Source organism: Aphelocoma coerulescens, chromosome 4, assembly GCF_041296385.1.
Source record: "Aphelocoma coerulescens isolate FSJ_1873_10779 chromosome 4, UR_Acoe_1.0, whole genome shotgun sequence".
Classification (NCBI taxonomy): Eukaryota; Metazoa; Chordata; class Aves; order Passeriformes; family Corvidae; genus Aphelocoma; species Aphelocoma coerulescens.
The window spans coordinates 69,289,485-69,314,882 of NC_091017.1; the positions used below are offsets into that span (position 1 = coordinate 69,289,485).

Here is a 25,398-nt window from a genome sequence, read left to right on the forward strand (position 1 = left end):
GCCGGCTGTTCCGTACATTCGTGTCACGCTCGGCAGCTCTGCGGGTCGCAGGAGGAAGGGTCGGGGGAGTCTGTTGCCCCCCGGAAAACGCCGGTCTGTGTCACCCTGGGGCCGGGGCGGCGGTAAGGGTTTAGCCGCTGCCACGGGGCTGGATTTTCTTTGGATGCACGGCGGTGGGAGCCCCGCCGACCTGATCCCGGTGCATGGCTGGGGTCTTTGCAGTCCTTTCGGCTCCCTCCGGCTGCCGCACGTCGCTCCGAGTTAACCCCAAGAGTAAGTTTATTGCACGTTAAAAAAAAAAAAAGGTCAAAAGCAGAAAATCGAGAAACGTGTAAGTTGAAAATAAAAAGTCCGTGGAGGAATGGGGGTGGAGCTGGAAGCCGAGGGAGGGGGCGAGGGGGCCGCGGTCCCGGCAGAGGTGGGCGCTCAGACGAGTCCTGTCATCTGCGACCGTAGGAAAGGGAGGGAGGCGGCGGGGAAGGTGCCCAGGGGATAGCTGACGCCGCTGGAGAAGCCCACCAAGGGGGGCGACATGTGCGGCAGGGTGAAGCCCAAGGCGCTCGCCGGCGAGTTCTCGTGGTACAAAATAGGGACCCGCACTATCCTTTGGGCTGCGTGGGAGAGGTTGGCCGCTTCCAGGTCTGCGGCCAGCTGCCGCTTCCACTTGTTGCGGCGGTTCTGGAACCAGATCTTCACCTGGGTCTCAGTGAGGTGCAGCGAGGCGGCCAGCCCGGCCCGCTCGGAGCTGCTCAGGTAGCGCTTCACGTCGAAGGTGGACTCCAGCTGGAACACCTGGCTGCGGCTGAACACCGTGCGCGTCTTCTTCTTGCGGCCGGCGGCGCGTTGCTCCGGCTCCCCCGGCTCCTCGCCGCGCTCCTCCTCCTCCTCGCGGCCGCCCGGCCCCGGCCGCCCGCCCGCCGGGCCTCTCGCCGCCGCCCGCCCGCCACCGGCCGCCCGCTCCGCCGGCTCCTCGGGCAGCTCGGGCGAGTCTCGGTCGCTGGCTGCGGAGAGAGGCAGAGGGCTGTTGCAGGGATTGAGGAAGCAGGGGCATCACACAGCCCGCCCGCCCCGCTCACCGGGAGGGGAAACAACGCGGCTGCGGGGAGAGCAAGGCCGGGAAGCGAGGGGCCCGGGAAAAGGCTCCTGCCATTTCTCTGCCTCCTGAGATAAACTCCCAAACATTTCTGAGTGTATACACACACGCCTGCTTATATGGAAACACAAACCTTGTATTATATATATATATAACTCTACTGATCTACGGACATGCTGATCAAGCTGCGTATGTGTGCATACACACAAACGCACTCTTACGTATGTGTATAACACATATAGACTGTTTCCAAATCATAAAACGTACCCATGTATATATACACACATGTGTACGTGCACAGAAGTGTGTGTATACTTTTTATATATGTATGTACACACACGGATATGTGTGACCTCTTATTTATATACACACGTCGGTATTTACTCACATACACACAAGTACATTTGTGAGTAAGTACATTGTGTCAGAGTGGTAAGCATAATAGTGCGTCCGTGTGTATATAAAGAGTATATAAGAGGGATAAAAAAAGAAAGAATTCACTTCCATTTTTTCTGGACTTCAAAAGCTAATGGATCAGGACAACTATTCTAGTATCGGGACATATCTCCGTGGAGTTCCCAACACTGTGCATTCCAACCACAATTTTAAAAGGGAAAAAATATTTCCTTCTCTATGGAACAGAGGAAAACCAGAAAATTTAAAAAAAAAAAAAAAAAAAGAAAAGAAAGAAAAGAAAAGAAAAAGAGGTGGGGGAAAAAAGCAGTTGTTTCTGGAGTATTTTTCTGTTTCTATATGTAGCTTTGAGAGAAATTAAAAATATTAATAAACCCATTACTGTGAAAAGAAACTATTTGGATTACAAATCACGCCTCTTTTCCTATTGAGTAATTGTGAGATCTCTACAGGCTCGTATAGGATCACAGAGATGCGCCGAGGCACAATGTTTTTTCTATCAGTAGATAGAAAATAACCACTGATGGCAGCCCATACACTCTATCACATGTTAATTTCTGCCCCAAACCCAGGCTTCTGCTCCAGAACCCGCTCCATCGGGATCCCTGCAGCGAGAGGCCGCGCTGCGGGCGAAGGGCAGCGGGGCTGGCTCTACGGGATGGGGCGGCAGGGGCAGCTGGGACCGAGCCCAGCTGCTCTCCCAGCTTCCCAAACTCTCCACTGCGCTGCTGGGGGACGGTGCTCCCAGCTTTGTGGCTTGATGGGAAGTTAAAAAAAAAATAAATAAAAAAAGGCAGACCTGCCTCTTAAAAAAAAAAAAATTAAAAAATGGAGAGAGGAAAGAGAGAAAGAAAAAGAGACGGGGGGGAAAGGGAAAGAAAAAAAAAAAATCTCCAAGTAAGCCAAGAATCCCTGTTTACACTTCGGGCGGCGGGGCGGAGGCTCCAGGTGTCTGACACACAGGGAGCATTTCCGGAGATTTGCCCCGGGCGGCCGAATACGGGGAGGCAGGGCGGGGGCTGCGGGGGCACTCCGGGCATCCCCCTCCGGCCTGCTCCGGGCGGCCGCGGCGGGACCCGGACCTCCCCACCCCGGCCGGAGCAGGAACACCCCCCACCCCAGCCCCGGCAGGGCCCGGCGGGGAAGGGTGGGGAAAGGCGACTTACTGTCGGGGCTGGCGCAGCCCAGGAAGGCGGCGTGCGCCCGGCGGTACCAGCCGACGGCGGCGTCGCGGAGGGGACAGCCCGGGGCGCCGATGCGCAGCGGAGAGTGCGGCCCGCAGCGCGGACCCCCGCGCCCGCCGCCGCCCGCCGCCGCCCGCCGCGCCCCGCCGCCCGCCGTGCCCTCGGTGCCCAGCAGGTCCTCGATGAAGAAGGACGAGACGCGGGCGGAGGTGGAGCCGGCGTTTTCCGTGGCTTCGTCCGGCATCGTCGGAGAGAACTGCGGGAGGGGGTCCCGGCTCCGCCGGCGGCTGGCTCCTCGGCTCCCCGCTGCCCCGCGGCCGCCTCTCGCCTCTGCCTAGCCCCGTGGATGCTCTCCTGGTATAAAAGCGTTTTTTTCCGGAGTAATCATTTCAGATCGCGGTTTGCCATCATTTCCTGCAAGCTAGGAGGGGAGGGGGGAGGGGGAGGAGGGGAAGGGAACGGGGAAGGAAAAAAAAAAAAAAGCAGCCCGACAACCCATCGGAGGCGCCAGATTCTGTGCGAAAACGCTAATAACGAAATAAAAATGTCATGCGAGTTAAACGGCGGGCAGGAGCGGGGGATCCTGCGGTGGGCGGAGCGCCGCGTCGAATGGGATCTGCGCGGGGGAAGCGGCGGGCGCCGGGCGCTGCCGGGCGTCTGCGTGTGTCTGTTTGTGTGTGCGTGTCCGTGTGTGCGTCTGTGTCCGCGTGTGTCTGTGTGTCCGTGTGTGTGTCTGTGTGTCCGTGTGTGCGTCTGTGTGTCCGTGTGTGCGCGCGCCGCCCCGGGGCCGCCGTTCACGAGCTCCTTATTTAGGTCAATTAGGGAGCAAATCCCGGAGCGGGGGGGCGGCGGCGGCTGCCCCGGCACACGGGCCGCAGCCGGGGGGGCTTGGCCGCTCCGCGTCCCGGCCCTCCCATTGGCTGCAGCGGGCTCAGCGGGCAGCCCCGGCAGCCAATCGGCGCCGCGGACATCGCGCCTATATTAATATCATTAATATCATTAATAATAATCACCCCCCCGCCCGCCCCCCGCCGAGCGCTTTCATGTGGCGGCCGCGGCGATGGACGGAGGAGATGCGCCCTCCGCCGCCCGGAGAGCCGGCTCCTGCCCCGGGCTGCCGGCGGAGCGGTGAGGTTGTCCTCAGCCCGGAGCCCCCTGGCTGAGGCCTTTGAGTCGGTTTTGGGAGAGCGGCAGAGCGGCGACTGCCCCCGTGAGCAGGCAGTGGGTGTCCTGCCGGTGGAGGGGAGGGTGCCTTCTAGGGAAGGGAAGAGGACTCTAAGGAGTTTCCCGAGGTCCGTTTTATTTGCCTTTATCTATATGTATATACATATACAGGTATATTTTTATAGATGTACATGCGATGTCTGTATAGTTTATTTAGAAAGACAGCCAGCCCTGCTCATCGGAGAAGGAGCCATCCGGGACTCCCTGTCTCCCGCCGTCCCGGCCGGGGAGGCTGCAGCAGTGCGCTGCCCCCTCCAGGAACGAGCCCGTGGTTCCTGACGTTACCCCTCTTCAGCTCGACTTTTTTATCGTTATTTTTACTGTAATCCCATTTCGTGGGAAGCTGCAAAGTCTTCCTCCCCCCGCCCCCTTTTTGCGACCCTCTGGAGCCCGCCTTGAGACATGGACCCCAGCAACCCCACAAAAGCCCCCCTCGCTGCGGGACGCCGAAGCAGTAGGGTTACCCTCTGCCTTTTCCCTTGGGACCAGGCGAGCCAGGTTAGTAGAGGGGCGAGTCGGTCCAGAGTGCACGTCGGAGACTCGTGGAGGTTTGGGTGAGTACACAGATGCCCCTGCGATGCTCATCTGCAGATCAATCGTCTCCTCCTTCTCTGCTCTTCTTCTTTGCCGGAGGATCCCTCCCTGTTCCCCTTTGCGGTACTCCTGGACAAGTACCCCTTTCCCAAGCCCCGCCTCCCCTCCCTCTGTGGAACGGGACACGGGTTGCTGCCCAGAGGGAGTGTCCGGCCGGGCACGGGAGCAGCCGGGAGCGGAGCCGGCCTCCCGGCTACGGAGTGGTCTCGCTCCCTTTCCCGGAGCAGCAGTGGGGACCTTTGGGGTCAGGGCCTATTTTTGAAAGAAAAATTAAAAAAACAAAAACAAAAACAAAAACAAAAACAAAAACAAAAACAAAAAAAAAACCAAACAAACAAAAAAACAACAACAACCAAGAAGAACGAAGATAAGGGAATAATGCAACTTCCAACGGCTCCAGAAAGATGTAAACAGTCGGAGCTCTGAAATGGGCTCTGGAAAAGCAGGAGTATACGGCGGCACATTTGGTTTTCGCTCTTACTTAGGCAGAGACCGAGGGCAGTCTAGTGAATTGCAAGCCGGGCGACAGAGCATTTGTCACTTGTTGCACAGAAGTGATGTTAACAAATACGACTTTTATGCTCTGCGCATTCTGCTTGTTCCTGCATAGGAAATATGGGTTTGGCCGATAGTTCTTATGCATACGTAAACCGTCAGCTCTATTTGACTGGCAGACTAAAAAAAATACATGTGTGCTTGCCGGAATAAAGAGAAAAATGCGGCCCGCATTTCATATATACAATATGCACATCTATGTGTCCCGTACCCATATTTTAGGACGTGTCCCTCCAGTGTGATCATGCAACTTATTTAATATTGTTTGCTTTCTACTTATAAATAGTTTAATAAAATCACCATGGGTAAATTTGCTCTTGCTTTCCCCCTCTCTGGATTTCTTCAGTATAACATATAACTGTTTGGTGTGCAGTAATGCTGAACTGTGCTTGTGAAAATTGTGTATCTCAGATGTATTCCTGAAACACAGAACCAGGATGAGTACAATTCTATACCTGCAAACACAACACTTGTACATGCATGTCCGCGTTTATTGGGGATTTTTTAAAGCTCGTAGTTACGTTTACACACTGTTTGCATCGCTGTAGTGACATTACTAACATTTCGTGGTTGATATTCTTAGTGCCTATTATGACGAGACTAAAAAGGGTGTGTGTCTCCTGCAGCCATCCATCAGGGTAGGAAGCAGGAAAAGCACCCAGTGACGGTATTTTCGTAATTTAATGTTGGAAAGACATCCTTGCCTCCTGCCTTAACGCCTTTCGGAGTCACCTGCCCGGAGATGGCGGGGACGGAGGGGTGCCGAGGGCTTTGCCATCACCCCGGGCTACCCCCGCGCCGGGCAGGGGACGTGCCGCAGCTCCCGGGCCGTCTCCGGCGGGATTCAGCGTGGTTGCGGCGAAGCGAAACCTCTCCTTCCCCAACAGCCTTCTCTTCCACGGCCACCTTTTTGCGCCACGGTAAATCTTTATTTTTTGCAGGCAGCGGAATGGAGGAGAATGGGCAGGTCCTGATGCCTCCCGTGGGTCAGGAGGGAGAAAAACCACGTGTTTTCTACAGAGTTGACCTTGAGACCGTGCTTAGACTACAGGTGGTGGGGCCCCTTATTTTTTCCCTCTTTGGCTCTTTTTCTTTCCCAGGTACATGTTTTTCTCCGAGGCGTCGGAGACTTCCAGGTCCAGCACGGCTCTGCGAGGTGCGGGACGGGCGCGGCCTGCGGCCCCGGCCCGCTGCCGGCGGGGTCTCTTCGGCCGAACAGTCCTGGCTTCCAGTCCGTGCTCACCCCTGGCCTGGGATGCCCGCTGGACACATGGTGTGGAATGCCCGTGGGATATCCCCCCGTCGCCATCTCCGACGGCTCCTGAGCCTCTGTCAGGGTGTGCTCGACAGCCGGCTGCCACGCAGAGGGCAGGAAGAAGTGGAGATTTGGGGCCGGGCTCCGTAGGGAATCGGCAGACGGAAGGCTATATTTGGGGCCGAAAACGCGTGTGTGAGTGTGACAAGAGCCTCCAGTGAGTCACGGTGCTGGCGGGCCAGCCACTCCCGCCGCTGCCCAGCCGCCTCCCGCAAGGAGCGGAACGGCTTCCCGCAACGTGAATGCAATTACCTTGCTGGTGTTTAATGTCTCCCCTCGCTCTCCCTTCGCTGCCTCGGTGTGTCGTAAAGTAGAAGCGAAATGAAAGGCAGCCTTTATCGCTCGCACCCCTAACCTCTGCTCCTCTTTGCTTTTAAGGGCCGCGAACGTTCGGAGCCCGGACCTTTGCGGGGGCTATTGACCCCCAGCGCTGCGGGCAGAGGTGGCTTTGGGCAGGGGCACCATGCTCCCTTCTCCGTGTCAAAAAAAGCGGTGCTGAACAGATCGCTCAGTTCCTGACACCTTCCTAAGAGATGAGACGGCATCGCTGGGGGTAAGGGAATTGGCCAATATCTGCCTCTGTTTGATGTTTACATATATATATATATATTATATTATGTATATATATATAATTCATAAGCGTACACATACACACGCATATATATGTATATATGTATGTGTATACTTATAAATAAAAATACTGTTTCAGCCATGTTCTCTTTAGGTGCTTAGGTATAAAAATAGAACAAATAAAGACTATATTAGCACCTTCAGTAAGTAGTCGGGAGCCACCAAAAGGCAAAACCTGTTCCTAGAAAGCAGTGTTGCTTTTTCGGTCCAAAGCTCCTTCAGAGGAGCAGAGGTGGTGGGATGGTTCGGATACCTACTTAAAAGCAATACTAAAACAAGAAAACAACAAAATAAATAAGCAGACAAACATCCCCCATGAAATACTGATCAACAAGAAGATGATTGTACCCCCTCTGAACGTCTATGTAACACCTTCCACTCCCTCTGCTCCCTTCGGGAGGCGGGGGCCCGCTCACCTTCCCGGGGAGCCACCCAAGTTCTCCCCCCCGGGCGGGTCTCATCCCTAGAGAGTTCGCCAGGTCCCAGCTCCGGCTCTGCCGTCCTAAAAAGTGGTCGGTGCCGAGCAGGACCCAGGGGTGGTGGGTTATGCCCCGCTGAGGCTCGCAGGGACAAGCAGAGGGGACTTTCCAGAGGGGTGTCCCTGCCAGCCCCCCGCCTGGATGGAGGTCCCATGCTCATCTCACGGGGATACCCCATTTTGAGTGGCCTCTGCGGCAAAGGAGGAGGACACGGCAGTGGGAAGCTTTTTCTTGCATGTAGAAAACCCTAAAGCCCCTCAAATGTGAGTTAAATAGCACTTAAGTGCAGCAACACTTTGTGGATTCCTTCTGAATTTGCGGTAAATTTTAACGGGTCCCTGAAGATGGGGAAACAGAGAAAATTGTTTTTCTTTCCACTGTACTTTCTTAATAAACCTAATCCAGCTGAATTCTTCACCATCAGTGATACTGGAAGAGAACTTTTCCCCTTTCAAGGACGCTGCACAACCCATGCTGTGTCCCATGAATGTGTTCATTATTCACAGATAGTCACTAAGTGCTTTGGATGGAAACTTCCAGCCTGTGGCATGTCCTGAGTGTCCGCGATGCCTATTTATTGCTCGTTAGAGATGCCATACAACTGGCAGCATGAATAGCATCTCTTAAGAGCTGGCTTCTTGCTAAGTGAGGGCTATTTTAACCCCTGATAAATTATCGAACTGGAGAATGTCCTTGGGTACCTGAACATATTAACTAAGAAAATGGTTCGAGAATGGTTTTGGGGGATATCTATTCCCTTGTGTTAAAATTCCAGGGCCCTTTCAGGAATACTTAATTGTTTGACTGGAGATGGGGAGAGAGGGAGAAAATAAATCACCAGCAAATTATATGATATAATAAAATAAAAAAGTAGTCCCTACTGAAAATGAGATACAATTACAATAAAATCCAGTTTTAAAGTGACTTTTCTAGTAAGGTCTTTGGCATAGATTTCCTTATAAAATTTTTACTTTTTTTTTTTTTTTTTTTTTTTTTTAATGTACAGTGAGAAAATGCATGGTTTTATTGGTACTGGTTAGGGTCAGCCACAGGAGAATTATGGAAGTCATGTGAAATAGGTGCCAATAAAGCTTTTATTATTGTTATACAGACAAAAGAGCATTATGGAAAGAGATCCTTACCAGGCCAAACCATGGATATTTTGTTCTGTTAACAATCACGTTGGAAAATACAGAGACACTGTAAAAAAAACCCCTGACTTTTCAAAGCTTTTCAGAACATTAACCTATTACCAAGTTAGAATTTTGGAATCATTTTCCCCCAGAAAATTAAGGTTTCCTGAAATGAAGCACTGCACACAATTCATTATTTTGTCTAAATAAAAAGATCTGGGGAACTAAAAAGCAAAACTTACACTGTCACAAGAGAATATAACTCTCAATTTTGGAATAACATTTGATTTTTGTGTTATGCAACATAAGGGAAAAATCAAACTATTTTTTTATTAACAAGGTAGTCTTTAGTTTGTTTGTGTGTATCTACAGCTTGAATCTGAAGATTTTCTACCAAAACTTGAAGCTGAGGATTCTGAAGTAAAAATTAAAATGCTGTTCCCTTTCCTTCATCCAATCCTGAATGATTTTAGCAGACCATTAAACATTGTAAAGGACTGTAATGAACGTCCACATGTGTTGATAGATTGGATTCTTAGATCAAACTTCAAAAACTGTTGGAGCTTAGTGAATTTCGTAAAAACTCATACCTTCTTAAATCTGATTGACTCAGGAGTTTTAGATTAATTCCAGGACTGAGCCAATTTCAATCAAAGAAAGTATTAAGAACTTTCACTACAAAACATCCTTTGTACTTTTACAGTTGTGTAAAAGAAAAATTGATGCATGGATCAAAGTTAGCCCCCAAATATTATTAACATTGGAGTAAAAATCATACTAGCTTTTCCACTTTGATAGTAAAATATTTCAAACTGTGTATATACCATGGGGATACTCTAATGTTCAAGAAAACTTGTGAAAATTACATGAAATTATTATATTTTAAAAATTACATGTATTTATGATTTATATTAATAAGAAGCAAGTGTGCTCTGCATAGATAGAAAACAGAAAGCATCTCCTTTCCACTGACTTTTGAGTCATTCATCATAAAAGAGGACAACTATTCAACCTTTAAAACTGCCATTAGATCAAGGAAAGTGTTTTCCATTGTCATGTGAAAATTATGCTTCTCTAAATCATATTTGGGTAAAGCATACATATTCCCTCCCAAACAAAAATTCTTTCACCAATTATATATATACAAATGTAAACCCATAAATTTTTGAGTCAGTCCAGAAATAATCTTTTTAGAAATCCATGAGTAGTTAGAGTTTATGTGAGCCATTAAAATCTGGGGATGAATGTATTTTTCAAAAGGTTCTGTAATAGATTATGAATGGTTTTGCAATGCTCCAACATTTATGGAGATACATATCTGGAGAAATATACAGTTACATACATATGAATATGTTTATTATGGTATACAAAAATTACCTTTTCATCCAGCATGAAAATAGTGTTGAAATGCCTTTAGAAAGGATTGGACCTAGTCAAAATTAATATTGTAATGAACTCAGATCCTAATGTAAATCCATGGAAACCCCAAATGCATTCACTTTCTTGTTCTGAATTATTTTGTTATCCATTCTGATTAGTCCTAGAAAACCCTGAAGCAGTAGGAAGGCTGGGTCAAGCACTGAGTGAACTCAGTGGTAAAGCTCTGTTTGCTTTCTCTTGTCGAGCAGCACTGAGAAGTGCTATCTTCCCCAGGATCTCAGTGGGGCTCGGCAGGAAACCCAACCATATCAGCTCCTTCTCATAAAACTCCCCTTTGACTTCCCAAACTCCTGGAGTTGTGTTAGGATGGTGCGAGCCAGTTCCCACAGTAATTCAAAATGAAACCTGAGCACCGCAGCTCACATACTGCCCTTGCCAGGACATGAGAAGTCAACCCAGAAATTTACACAAGCCTCTGGCTATGAATAATAAAATCTACACTGCAGTTAACTGAAATTGGAGCAATAAGTGGCCTTGCTGCAAGAAAATTTCCATATCACACTTTGTAAATGCCTATCTTGCCCAGAGGAAGTTAAAGTCTTGATTTAAATGAAGACAGTACTGGAGAAGTGGGTGAGGAGAGCTGAAGGTACAGCTTAGTAGTCTGCCATACTAAGTGGGAAGAGGTGTCAGTGCCCCTTTTATGTCCCTCTCTCATGCAAAATTCTCCTCCCACATCTGCTGGAGGGGACTAATCAAACTAAATGGAGACTTCTGTGTTTAACCTCTTCATCCTATGCCCCTCTTAAATATGGAGTATATCTAGCCAACATTGCCCACACGTTCAGGGGGTGACCATCATATAGGAAAAGTCAGGTGAATCACCTTGCATGGCCCTTCCAACAGTCTGTCTTGGAGAAAATGTCTTGGCTCTCCATGACAACACATACCACGGTGCAGAGGGATGAAGGGCAGCTCTTCAGAGAAGATGCAGTCAACACTCAGCTGGAGGTGGGACTGGTCTCTTTAGCAAGCACACTGGGATGGTGGGGATGGTGATGAGCAGCAGGGGTCCAACCTGAAGCCCCCAAAACCCTGTTGTTCATCTGGCAAGGGACCACAGTTTCCTTAGATAGTGGAAAGAAGTGGTGCCCTGTCATCATGATGTACAGGTGTGGTAGTTTGTGTAGGTGATACATGATTTGCAGAGGAGCGATACCTCTTGCCTACACTTCCTCCTCTCCCCTGCCAGCATCCTTGCAAAAGTCTGGCAAACACCAGCCCTTTAGCAGTATTTATAGCTATATCTCTATCTGATGAGCCACTCTAAAAGCAGGTTAACTCAAAACATACCGCTTAGCTGCTTGGAAATACAGATGCGAAGGGATATCTGGTTCTAATATACAGATCACCTTATGGTGTGGCAGGTTTCAGTTTCCACAATAGAGAGTGCATTTGTGCTAGGAGTGATTTAAGCCATTTGGGACCTTCAAAAGCAGAAACCCTTCATGAACCTTATTGGAAATGACTACACTTGGTGAAAAAAAAAAAGGAAGAGAAACTAGAGGGGTGATCCAAGATCACAAACATCTAAAGAGTGGAAAGGAAACCTTTTCAAATGTTGCTTTCTCACAGAAAATGCCTAAGATAAGTGTTTGAGAAGTATCTCCATTCCTTTGTTGAGTTGTGAAGTCCTGTTAATGCTAATGGAACTATCATCTCATTGCAAAAAGCCACCAGACTTAGTAAAGAACAGTCAGTTTATTAAATATTTGCACTATCAATCATCATATTTTCTACTGCATTTTCTGTTTTGCATTTCGCCTCTTGCTGAGGGGCGCAATGAGGAGGACAACAAAGCAGGTTTCTCCTTTCAGATACACCTGGTGGATTTGAGCTCTGATATTTCTCTTTCCCTCAGTACGGGAAATCCCTTAGGAAGAGCAAAGTATCAGCATAAAGATCGTCTGTACAGATTGGAAAGAAGGATTTTGCCCTTGGGTCCAAAAGCTGGAATATTTTCTGCAGATCATCGACTCCATAACACACATGTACTTATTAAATAAGCAAAAAAGCTTGTGCTTAAGTAAGGCTTCCATGCAGTAAAGAAGAACATTTGATAAGTTGGGGTCGAAGGGTTGACACCTACATCCCTTATATCCCAGAGCCACCTTTTTCAAATATCTACTTTTCAGGTTCACACCAACTGCGCTTTCGAGGTGCACAAAAGGAACTTTTCAGAAGCTTATACCAAGTGATCTGAAATGGTGCTTCCTCACAGATCTGAACGACCCCACGCAGAAAATGTGTGGAATACATCTACCTTGTCAAAGGGGGAAACCAGTTGACATAAGAAGTCTTTCCCTCATTCCCATCTACCGTCTCACTGCCTGCACAGTTCAGCAGGGAAAACAGCAGAGGGGAAACAGCTGGAACAATGCCAGCACTTGGGGCTTTTGGCAGCCCTCTGCAGCAGGGGTTTGGGGTCTTTTTGCATCCCTCTTCTCTGGAGCTGTCAGCAGGTAAAACACTCTGCCATGTTTCTCAGAGCTGCTGAAACATGATGTGCTCTGCCTCCACCTTTGGCAGAGCTTGCCTGACCCTGCCTTGCTCCTTGCTTAGGGTGAGCCAGATTCAATCCCCTTGGCAGCCCAGACGGGTCACCCCAGGCTTGATCAGGCCTGAGGAGCTGTCCTCTTATATTTAGCAAGAGGGAAAAATGCCCACCAGCTGCTTGCAATTGCTGAGACACTAAGCACGGATTTTGCCTTCTTGAGTGAACATTTAACAGTCATGATAGACAGACTCAGCAACATCTTATCAGTACCTTTTGGCTGTCAGGACAAAGGCCTGAGCACCTCCAAGTCTCCACACCAAGTCTCCACAGGTTTTACTGGGATGGAGGATGCATGTGTTAACAAGGTGGCTCTCCACAGCAGCAAACACATCATTCCAGTGCCCCATGGTCCTCAGTCAGGGTAACAGCCAGACAAGAGTCAGATGTCAGGTCTAATAGATTTATCTTGACTTCTACCATGCAGAGGGGCAAGAGGGACACCTGTAGAGGGTCATCTATCTCCCCCTCTGTGCATCCCTTCTTGGCAGGGATGACCACTGCTGCAAGTGCTGCCAAAATCGCTGTAGAGGACATTGGCATTACACCAAACACCTAACTTCTAGATGCAGGTTGAAAAGAAACCCATGTTTATTTCTTCATTTTCTGGTTGCTTCTATCTTGTTTGGCTGGAATAACCCTTTCCCCTTCCAGCATCTTTTTTCCTGATGCTGGGTTGTTGCTTTCTTTCTTGTGCTGCAGTTCCAAGTGTTCCTACACACAGGTTTTCCCTTTTCATATATCTACTAGCATCAGTTTAAAATCAAAACAAAAAAACCCCAAACCCAAATCCACTGAGACCTGACTTAAAGAAAAGATACCTTAGCCTTATGAGGTACAAATTAAAGTGCAGGTTATTCTTGAGAAATTTAGTCTGGGGAATCTGAATGTCTTTCTGTAAGGACCAAATCTAATGATGTATGGGAATGATTAATGAGGATTTTAACAGTACTTGCATCTTGCTGATTCTAAGTAATATTCAGTATTTAGAGAGCTTTGGGAGCCTTTCAGACAGCTAACAAAGACTTATAGATAATTTAGTTTAAATTTAAATACAGATTAATATTCCAGATTAGTTTACTACTACTAATTTTGTGAACACTAATAAATCCCAAAGATTGTATCTATTCAGAAATTAATCAGGGTATGTAGATGCAGATTATTAAAAATTCTACCACAATCAGGGTGATTAAGAAAAGAATCATAAAAATCTTAAGGTTGTCTTTCACAGAGTCTGAATCTGGAGAAATTTTTAACTGGTATGTAAGTTTATATGGGTTCCATTTGACAAGAGTAGTTTGAATCTGGATGAAATAAATTATAAAACTGTGCCTTTCCTTGAGCTGGAATCTCTGGATCTGACCTATTTAAAGGTAGCAATTTTGACCATAGGCCACATGTTCTTTGTTTTGGACTTATTTCTGTTCTGCAGTCTTATCTGATTTTCTTCCATGTGCACATTTAGCCAGACTTTCTCGGTATGAAACAGTACACTTGTGAGCCAATGCATGGGAAAGTATTTTTGCTAGCAGGAATCAGCATTTTGCATCTTTTCCTTGTGTAAATTAAGTCAATAAGAAAAGTGTCTGGTGACTCTGCACTAATTTTAAAAGAGTTTAAAATATTTCTCTCCCTCCTGCTTTAGTTTCCTCTTTTAATCTTCTTTCGGAATGTGTGCCTGTATTTACTTGAAGATGCAATTAAAGTAAGCAAAACATAAGTGAAAATAAGATGACACAGAGGAACATCTTCACTAACCCCTGGCTGGAGACATGATGTGTAGATACCTTTCCACAGTGAACCTCAGGGCTACATCCCTCCCCTGACCAAGCACAGACTTCTGCAAAATGCTCTCAACATGGCCTGATGGGTGTGTTTTTCTCATTTCCCTCACTAAAAGCTTATTCAAAGTGAAGCACAGATGAGATCCGTGGTGTAAAACAGCTCCAAAACGGTTCTGGTGCTGCAGAACCCCTTGGGATGCTCGCAGGTGTTGTGACAGCATAGTGCAGCTAACCCATCTCAGACAAAAACCACTGCTGAGGTCCAGGTGGATTAAGATTTTCTTCTAGCAGTTCTGTATTGCACAATCCAAATGTACACTAAACTTAGATCTGTACTTCTGCCAAGTCGCAAATTATAAATAAGAGGCTTCAGAGCAAGCCAATTTTCCTACTTAGTTTTAATAGCCAATACTCTGAAAACCTCAAGGCTAATTAAACTGTTCATTGTCCTGCTGCATTTAATTATTCAGATATTGATCTAACATCTTAACACACAAGACAAAATAGTGGCACATTTTATATTTGGAAATGGAAAAAAAATAGGAAGCAGACCTGCTTTGAAAATGATTTAGCAGTTATTAACTGAACTCAAAGAGCAGTTTCCAAGTGTTGATTTTTTTCATGAGCCACACAGACTTTTTGTCTAATTTAAAAAAACAGAAAAAAGAAGAAAAAGAAGGAAATAAAAAGTGAAAAGAACCCTAACAACAACAAAAGAATCCCAAACAAACAAGCAAAACCCTACAGAATTATCCATAAAACCGGCCTCAAATTTCACATCTAGCTGAAAAAATATCCTGCACAGTAAATTGCCAAATCCATGTGTCTCTACAAAGATGGACACAAGTAATTTGCAAAATCAGAACAGCACAGGGAAATCCTGTATTCAAGTTCTGACCCTACCTAAGACAACTTCTCACCTTGAACTAGTAAATATTTACCTTGCTTTGTTCCTCCACTGCCTGAAAATTGAACTTCCTATGTTTCCCTCTTTTACTGTTGTCTTAATTTAGGTCCCCTTCTTTCTGATATGGGACTTAGTCTTGCTGGGTACCTAGCTTTGGGACTGAAATAGAACCTCACACAGCACAGAACAAGCTGCTCTATAGAGACAACCTTGTCAAGGTTCTTCTTTTGAAAGGAAGAGTTTGTGTTCCTTCTTACATTCTTTTTTTTTTTCCCTAGGAAGTTTTCTCACTACATTTTTGGAAAAGTTATTTTCTCCTTCCCAGCCACAATCTGTGAAGCTTTTGGAGAATGAGAAACACATATGTTCTGGGTCCACCAGCACCACTTCCACATCTATTGTTACATAAAACAGAAAAAGAGAACCTGGGTTATTTGTAGTGGAAATAATCTATAATTTAGTCACTTACAGACTAGACACCCTAATGTGCACAGAAACTTATGAGCATAGCACACAGTCTGTCTCATGCACAGGACACATTTATCAGAGGCACTGTGCCCTAGCAGTGCCTAATACCCTGCACTGACTGTGAGGAGAGTTCATGGTGACATGTCCAGAACATTGTTAGGCTGTTTAAAGGTAGCTACTTAGTGTGTTTTGATATTCCCAAAGTCATCCAAGATATTTACAGGACTTCAGTTATGACACAGCACTTTTAGGAGACTCACATGGTGCTGGAGCAGGACCTTTTAATGCTACGTGGCTCAAGGGATACCAGACACATTGCTCTGGCAACTGATTCCCACCTGCAAAGACTATGAGACAAATGGCATCGTTACTGTCTAGTTTTGTGGGTTTCTTGTGTTGTTTTGTTGGGTTTTTCCCCCAGAGGACAAGCTAAAAAAGCAAAGTGATTCACCAAACCTATTCCCACTGGATTTGATTCTGTCTGCTGAATGTAAGCCCTGCGGTCAGAAGAGCCCTTGGAGGAGAGCTCGTTCTCCTGCTATGGAGCAAGAAAAAACCAACTATCATAGAGCAATTCAGTTGCATTTTCTGTCCCTCCAGTGACATTCAGGTCAACTTCAACTTGCTTCTGGGGCAAAAGTAAAAAAGATAATGAAATGAGCAGAAGACAATGAGGTCCTCTTGACAACTCTGAAATGGAGATTTCACTGCAAGAGTAATGTAGACTGTTGACCCAGCTCTGGGGACTTTGTTATTCAAGACCAGATACTTTGATGGCAGTGACAAAGTGAAAGTTGCTGCAGTGAGGGAGCACCAGAGAGAGCAACAGATTGTAGGAAAAGCTTCCTGTGCCTTCATCCATGCCAAGATTGTGCTTCCACTCAAGACTTTAGTCCAACAAGCTGTTAAGGTCCTATGGCTGGTCATTAGATAGCTCTAGAATAATATTTTTGTTGGGAAATAGTAAATTTAAAATTTTTAAAAGCAACATGTATTTCAGTACAATGGCTCAGCAGGGGATTGACTTAAAGCTTGACAAATGGGAGACATTGCTTTACGCAAAAATGCAGCATGCTCTGCTTTGCACCAGGAGAAAACATGGCTTTTCCCTTAACTGGATCTAGCATCAGCTATAGGTAGAATATACATAGAGGAATAGCATTTGGCAACTGGTTATTATTGCACAATTCACTGGCTGGTAACTCCTGTGCTGCTTCTCCAACTCAGTAACTGACACCAGATAATACAGTTGGGATTAATCCAGGCCTTACGAAGTGTTCCAAAAGCTCGGAGTTAATTACTATGCTTGAGATTCCCAGATTGGCATATGGTGTTAAAAAATGTTGTGCAATTGAAGGCAAAGCATAAATTTTGCAAGAGCTGTATTTTGCCAGAAAACTTGCTTTCCCCTCAGATTATTTATTGCTAACTGCAGAGAAGTGTCTTACATATGTCAGGGAGTTTCTTTTTGAATCTGCGAGTCCAGTTCCTGGTGTCCTTTAAAAAATTACCTTATAAATACCATCAGAAAAAAAATCTGGTTTCCTGTCTGGAAAAGACAGTAGAATTGACTGTCATAAACTGTAACAGATCACATTAAAATCTAGTTTAATAACATTAAAGCTTGTACATGGTGGGAAATTCCATTTTAAATTCCTTCACCATCTGTTGCTTTAAAGTCAGCCATGAGTATTTCTCTCCCACTTCTCTTTTCCTTAGAATGGTTGATGCACAGGCACAGGTTTTTAAAGGCTATACTCAGGGTGGGGTGTTGGAAGGGGAGCAGAAGGACCTTGGCTGTGCTCGAGTGGGAGAGTGGGATCTGCTGATAAATATCAGGGACTGAAATTTCACTCACCAGAAACTGTTTTATCACAGTAAAATTACTCAAGAACTAAGTTGCTTGTTAAGCCTTTTCTCAATGAATCTCCACTGCTTAGATTTTGGAACTGCTGTTGGAGTAATCTGCTGGAGAGTTACAGAACTTTAGGTGAACCATTTATTATTTATTTAGTTGTTTCATGGTATATCTCTTTACTGCAACTGTCCGAGCCCTTCCTTCTGCCATCTAAACAGCACCATCTTCAGGCACATTTAAAACCTATCCATTACCTCGCGGTGACTTAGCTGTTCCTCGTACTAGGAATGCTCTTTTTCTGGTGCTGAAACTGCAGATCTTCTTCTCCTGGTTTTTCCCTGAGCACTGTCTTTAAGTCTTGACACTTGTCAAAATTATTCTATCACCTCAAGATGCGACTACCAACCCCCTTCCAGTTGCACCCCTTTTTTCTGTATGATTGAATCTTTTCTCAGAAGGACACTTAAATGTCCTTTGAAGAGTTTGACCGTTATACCTGTTTCATACTGTTCATTTCTATCATTTATTGTGACTTTTTTTTCCTGATCTCCTCCGTGGAAAGACCAACTCTGTTTTCATTGGTATGTTCAAACAATGTATTTCCAGTTTCTGGTTTTAACTTTGAAAGAGACAAAGAGATTTTTAGATCAACTCTATTTTGCTATCTACTTGTCTTGAACATGTTTTTAACACAAGCAAAATCTTGTTAAGTCAAAAGAAATACATTAGTTATTAGTCTCTAGCAATTACGTTTGTTTCATATAAACAAAACAAGTCTTGATTTGGTGAGTATTAAAATCACAAGAACATGCAACGAGAGATACTGAGTACACTTATAATGTCATCCTAACCACCTACTGTTATTTCCCCCAACAAAATGTCATTTGCATGGTTTGTTTATTCCTTGATTTTTTTTTTTTTTTAATAGTCCGAAGGCAAATAAACAGAAAAAAATCCCACTGCCCACCCATGGTCTCTGTGCAAGGCAGATTGTAAAGCTACTTATGTAGTTCTTTACGGCAATGTTTGGCCTCTAAGAAACACAGAAACTGTTTCTCCCCTTTGCTCGCCACTTAATCATTGACGGGAGATGCTGTCCCTCCTCCCTGCCCTCCCGTTGCAAAGAGGAGGCTAGTGCTTAACTTCAAGGAGGGTGTTCACATCCAGCATTGCCTCCACTGAGTTTCCCCCGACTCCATGGGGTCTCTCCAACTGTGGGTCCTGTGTCTTGCAGCACTAACAGGAAAGCACAAGTTCTCCTGCCTTTGCTGCATTAGGTAGACCAACAACGTGGTGACACTTGAGGTTTTCATTAGTCTTTACTTGGGAGAGAAAAATTCCTCCGTACTAAAACTGCTGGATTTGCCAATTTTCAGTTTTACTGCGAGAGATAATTTTGTCGAAGTTTTCACATGGTAATTAGGGCGAACGTCTGCACGGCGTCTGTAGGAAATGCTGCAGCAGGCAGCACTTGCCAGGTTGCAGCGTGTGTTACCAAAAGAGAAGCGAGAGCAGATGCCCTGGGGGCCTGTCCCGGTGTCTCCGCGTCCCGGACGGGGCCCCCGGGGCGTGCGGGTGTGTGATCCAGACGTGCAGCCCTTCAGATGCTGCATTTCTCCCGAGAAACGGGGGTTATTCCTCAGCCCTGCTCGGCCTCCTCCTGCCCGCAGAGCCCCCCCGGGGCCGAGAGCCGGGACGGGCGCACAGGGCTCGGGCGGGGTGCACCGCTTATCCCTGGGGGAGCGGGAGGGAGATGGGAAAGGGACTCGGCCCCTCGGGAGCCCCACGCCGTGCGGAGCTCCGAGGCTGGGTAAACCATGCCCTGGAAGGCAGTGTACCGCCGGGTCTCATTCCCTTGGCCCCGAGGGCGAGGCTGGGGGGAAAGGGCTGAGCAGAGGGATGAAATTTGGCGTCAAAGAGGGGCGGCAAGGTTGCCCCCCACCCCGGATAGGAACTAAGTTGTTCATAATAAAGAGGCTTTTCGGTGTTTTACAGCCAATGACAAAAGTCTTGTGTCCTACTTTTGGGCGAGAGATCGCCTTTGTGGGTTAATTTAAGGAAACCGAAGAAGCTGCGGTACGGGCCGGGAGGAAGGGGAAGGGTGGGAAAGTACCGAGGCCACGCTGGAGGGGCCGGCCGGGATCAAGGGGACGACGCAGAGCCTCGCATGGCCCCACGGCTCCAGGCTGATGCTCAGCCCGTCTCCAGTGCCACCTGGGTCTGTCTCCACCCCGTGGGTCCGGGCCGGTTCGGCAGCCACAGGTTCCGCAGCTCCTGCAGTCCCGTCCCCAAGATCGGGGTCAGCTCCGATGGGAGAGCAGGGATCCCCACGGTTGTGTCCCGACGTGTCGTGTCCTTCCCCCACGAGGGGAGCTACCGTCCCCTGGCAGGGCAGGGCAGATTCCGAAGATCCCCCTGACAGTGTGGTTCCCCTATCAGGCCCCGGAGAGCCTGCGGCTCCCCCTCGCTCCTCCAATGGCACTGGGGATTCGGGAGGATGCGCCCGGCGCCCCTTTCCACTCCTGAGAATAAGCATAGACAGAGGAAATTCCTCTTTTCTTTTCTTTTCTTTTCTTTTCTTTTTTCTTTTCTTTTCTTTTCTTTTCTTTTCTTTTCTTTTCTTTTCTTTTCTTTTCTTTTCTTTTCTTTTCTTTTCTTTTCTTTTCTTTTCTTTTCTTTTCTTTTCTTTTCTTTTCTTTTCTTTTCTTTTCTTTTCTTTTCTTTTCTTTTCTTTTTTCTTTTTCTTTTCTTTTTTCTTTTCTTTTCTTTTTCTTTTCTTTTCTTTTTTCTTTTCTTTTCTTTTTCCTCTCCTCTCCTCTCCTCTCCTCTCCTCTCCTCTCCTCTCCTCTCCTCTCCTCTCCTCTCCTCTCCTCTCCTCTCCTCTCCTCTCCTCTCCTCTCCTCTCCTCTCCTCTCCTCTCCTCTCCTCTCCTCTCCTCTCCTCTCCTCTCCTCTCCTCTCCTCTCCTCTCCTCTCCTCTCCTCTCCTCTCCTCTCCTCTCCTCTCCTCTCCTCTCCTCTCCTTTCTCTTCCCCTGACTTCTTTCTTTCTCTTTCTCTTTCTCTTTCTCTTTCTCTTTCTCTTTCTCTTTCTCTTTCTCTTTCTCTTTCTCTTTCTCTTTCTCTTTCTCTTTCTCTTTCTCTTTCTCTTTCTCTTTCTTTTTCTCTAATTTAGTCCATTTTGGTCTGTTTTGTCTCTTTATTACTCTGATTATTTTACTTTTTGAGATAAACTTGTTTTTCAAGTTCACTTCGTTTTGCCAGACCCTCTCGGCCCGAGAGCCCACGTTTCACGGCCTCCCTTAGGAAGCAGCAGTGCGGGGCTCGCACCTTTCCCGAAGCCTTTGCGGAGCAGAGCCCGGGCCGCCCTGTTGGAAAAACGGGACCAGCGCAGCCGGGCCGCCAGCGGGGAGGCGGGAAGGGCTGGAAGACAGGGGGCTAAATTTCTGTCCACCCAAAGAAGCTTCTGTTCGCAGCTGGGAGGTGAATTCGATGAGCCCCCAGCGCCCCCGGCCAGCCGGGCACCCCCCGCCTCACCCCCGCCCCAGGGACACCCGTCCGGGCAGCCCCACAGCCCCGCCGGGGTGCGGGGCCAGGGTGAGGAGCAACCGGGTCTCCACCCGCCGGGGGCTCTTTATTCGATCGCTTTCCCTCGCCCCCCAATAAAATGATGATCATCTTTACAGGAGAACACAGATGCGGGGAGAGGGTATCCTCACAGAGCCCTGTTGAAGGAGGATCTTCCCAATAATTCTACTTCAGGAATCTGTCGCTTCCCAGCTTTAGCTTTATCCCAAAGCAGAGGTTTTATTTTTGTTTTTCTTTTTTTTCCTCACCTAGTTTATTTTTTTTCCCCCAAGTTATTTTTAGATGTGTTTCTGTCTTTATTGGCTGTTCAGAAAGGGAAAAAGAGAACATTTCCACAGTATTTGGTTTCATTCAAATAAAGATCTTAATTATTTTTTTTTCTAACACTCCTTGGGTCTGGACCAAACAGAGATTACTCTTAAATTAATTCACAAAAAATAGGTGACTATCCTAGATGAAAGATAAATTCCCAGATACACAGGTGTCATGTAGGAAGGCCCTGCATCCAGGTGTTCCCTACCCTTTTCCAGGTTTGACTTTACAAAGGTGAAGGTATTTTAAATTAAGTTTTGATGTTTCTCTAGTGTGCACATCCTCCGTCATTTCTCTGTTCTAGAGCCTTGCTCTCAGATCCAAGAAACTTCTACCTGCTTTTGTTGTTGTTGTTGCAAAAATCAATAGCAGAACAAGTATACTTCTCTGAGAAAAACCCCACAGAGGAGTGTCCTGCTCCCTGCGAGCCATGATCCAGCATCTGAGCCTGGGCACTGAATTCCCCACGAAGTGCCTATCACAGCTGACTTGCTGCACACGGTTTGCAGCATATTTTCTCTTCTCACTTCTGCACCTACACGTTCTTTCTCTTTTCCTCATCAACAGGACTCTGCAGAGCCCTTCTCCAGCTAAGTATGTTTGTTACTACCCCATATTTTGGTTTTGCCTGATTTACTTTGCTATCACTGCCTTTCATATCACTCCTCTGAATTTTTGCTTTTTAATACCCAGAAAATGCGGGTGTCTGTGTCTGTACTCTGCTCTTTCACATGATATTATCACATCGACAATATTTTTTAAAAAGACACAGGTTTAAATAAAATGTATAAAGGACAACCAGAATAAAACATACACCAGATCCTTCAATTTTTGAAGATGAGGTGTCTTTTGCCCTTTTGGAGTCTTCTGAAGTCAGTGAGATATTATTCTGAGTTGGCTTTTATCAGGAATCTCATATCAGTATATTGCTGACAGAATTTCCCACCTCCTAGAAAAAAAAGCACCTAACTATAATTTCTGCAGCAACAGAGATGCTAATCTGACTCTTCTGTGACAAATCTAGAATATCATTATTGCCAAAAATTAACATTGTTTTTGCTTGCACAGCTTTGTGAGATACATACCAAAGGTCAATTTTAGGTGGTCTGTAACCTCTGCTTGTCTCCTGGCAACATGAGAGGTTGTTAATGGACCTTAATACTGGGGAGATGCAAATCTGTTCATATGCTGAGTCTCTTGGAGGTTTTGCATTTCAGAGCTTTTCCAGTTCTGTAAGTTATTTAAGCCTCTGAAATCAATTTTGATTGCTTGGGAACTCATTAATATCACTGTGAAATCTTACCTACAAAGTTCTTCAGCATGAGGAAATGCTGGACCTAACTTTGCAAATTTGTTCTTTATGATCATGTTTTGGGAAAGTCAGACCTACAAGCAATTATTATTAAGAGCACATGAAAAAATTAGAGAATACTGAACTCATTGCCCAGACTTTGGTACTCCAAAACATAAACCACATGTCTTCAGGGTCTAGGTTTGAACATCAAGCTGAGTTAATTCAGATCTGCTCCTATATGCAATTATGGATAATTTACAGGACCAATTCCTTGTCCCACTAGTAGAACTGCATGTTTGCAGTATCTACATCTTATTGATGAGGAAAAGAAAATTAAGCTTAATGCAAAAATATTTGTATAACTCATCTGGATGAAAGTATCTATATGATGTGTGTGGCAACATTATTTCTGGTCATGAGATAGTTCATCTGTCTTTTAAGAGCCTTTCTCCCTCTTTTAAGAGATTTGATATGCAGATGCTAAGCAGGGTTGGCCACACACTTGCTCTCGAACAGTCCAAGTGCATCTCTCCTACCTTGGCCATATCACATCAGTCTTTGCTTGCCCGGGGGCTGCTGAATAATCCAAATTCCCAATACAGAGAAAACAAGGTGTCTTGAGTTGTGGTGTGATCACACTCACTGAGTCACTCTGGGGAATAGCTGCCCCAGATTTGCAGATTTTTGTAGGGATTCCATTTTTTCTTCATAATCATTGTTCACAGGAGCCACATCCTTTTAGTGCTGCAACTCATTTCCAGAGCACTGGTTCCCTCCCTGCCTATCTTTCCAAGGTACGTGCCTCACAGCTCCCAGCCTAATGGCATTTTGACATGCTGCTTGCAGATTTGGGAAGCTTTGCTGCCCTCATAATGATAACAGGAAAGAGTCTACAGGATAATGGAAATCTGGAAAACATGAGGGGTGAAAGATGTGCCTTTGTTTAAACTGCAAAAAGAAAAGCAAAAAAAAAGAGTAGGAAGACAGGGGACAACAGTGTTCTGTATGTAAAATATGGCTACAAAGTCACTGGTAATCATTTATAAGCAATTGAGGAAAAATGAGAAATCACTTAAATTTGCAGCAAAGAAAACCAGGGTAAGTATTAGAAACAGAGTCTGGTTCTTAAGAGGGTATCCAGGAAAAGGGTTTGATAGAAATCCCAGGACTTGTGCTACAGAAATGCAGATCAGAATAAATATCTATAAGAGATTATCTAAAGTGATTTACTTAACTTTAATGCAGAGGGTGGAATGGTGGGACAGTGGCCCGTATGGTTGGATGACTTCTTGACTTCTCTTTCAGTGCTTCATTGCTACAAAACTATCTCACCCCTAGAGGCAAGGCAACTCTTCAGCTGGCTGACAGCTGATGCAGGATGGAGATTAAACTCAGCTGAAGATTAACTGTGGTGGTAGAAATGCATTGATTCATGTGGAATTCAGGCTTTTAATTCACACCCAAACCACTGGCAGAGCCACTGCTGGCTTCAGTAGGTCAGTACCAAGTTCTTATCTGGCAGGCACTACCATGTCCATTTCTCTGTTTTGAAGAAGTATCACAAGATTGGCCTCTTACCACATCCATTCCATCTCTGTGAAATATTATGGCTATTTCAGCATGAGCTGTGTGGCAGTCACAGATCAGAGTGGCACAGAAGGTGATTAGGCTGTTAAATTCACTATGTTACTAACAGTATTAAGCTTTTCGTTCTCCCCTTTATTGTTTTATTTGAATAATTGTTACCCAGGTTTTGGATACTGAAATTACTGCCTAAGAAATGCTCTCAGTGGGAGCAGAAAGGATGCAAAATCGACCAACTGATAGGGAAGAGAGCTGCATTTTTATCTCAATAATCAAGAGAATTACTGGGAGAAGAACTCAAAGTAGGAAGCACAGTACTGTTTCTCTAAATTCTGATCACAGAGGTCCTTTTCATGGAAATAGAGAGGGAGGGATCAGCTTCACTTTTGGACTCCATTTATTTGTTTTATTGTGCACTGGAATAGATTAGGAGTGCTCATACAAGCAATTAATGGCACCTCTGATGGGGCATGGCAATAAACAGCAGGGAGGTGGTAACTTTTTCTGGTTTCATATTTGTCTGCAGTGTAAGGGGGACAGGGTACACAAAACAAAAGGTAGTGAAACAGGTGGATGGTGAGACAGAGAGAGGAAAAGAAAATTAGGATGGTGGACGTAGTAAGGAGAGAAGGACAAAACAGTGACAGGCTGAAATGCAGGAATCAAATAAGCTTGGAGTCATTGTGGAAAATCACTGTCATATTACCCTGTGGTGAGTAGAAAGTAACTGAAGAGAACAAGGTGAGGGAGGTAAGGATCTAACAGAGGAAGCAGGCAGAGACAGGGACCTGGCATGGCTGGAATTGACACAGGAACATGGCAGGGTTTGCTCATAACAGCTCCTGGGCTTTGCTGAAAATGTTGCTCCAGGAGCCACCGCCCGTGTCTGTGTGTGGATTTTGGGCACTTCACAGCTAAGCCTTGGGGATGGAGGGTGGGGAAGGAGGCTGCTTCTTGGGGATAAGTGGGAAGGAGACAGGGGCCCAAGTTA

The 25,398-nt window shown here is 46.2% G+C and overlaps 1 protein-coding gene across 1 annotated transcript; it reads right to left on the reverse strand.

Annotated features, from left to right (window-relative positions):
• Positions 1-426: 426 nt before the first annotated feature.
• On the reverse strand, positions 427-3,000 carry LOC138109153 (homeobox protein HMX1). Its single transcript, XM_069012228.1, has 2 exons — positions 2,674-3,000; positions 427-1,001 (listed from the first exon to the last, which is right to left on the reverse strand). The coding sequence occupies exons 1-2, from the start codon at positions 2,933-2,935 to the stop codon at positions 427-429; spliced, it is 837 nt and encodes a 278-aa protein (XP_068868329.1). The 5' UTR covers positions 2,936-3,000.
• Between the last annotated feature and the right edge of the window lie 22,398 nt (positions 3,001-25,398).

Bases quoted from the DNA above. Each gene is read 5' to 3' on its own strand.
- LOC138109153 (XM_069012228.1), bottom strand. From the start codon at position 2,935: ATGCCGGACGAAGCCACGGAAAACGCCGGCTCCACCTCCGCCCGCGTC. The intron at 1,002-2,673 runs GTAAGTCGCCTT...CTCTCTCCGCAG, and splicing joins GGGCTGCGCCAGCCCCGACA to CCAGCGACCGAGACTCGCCC.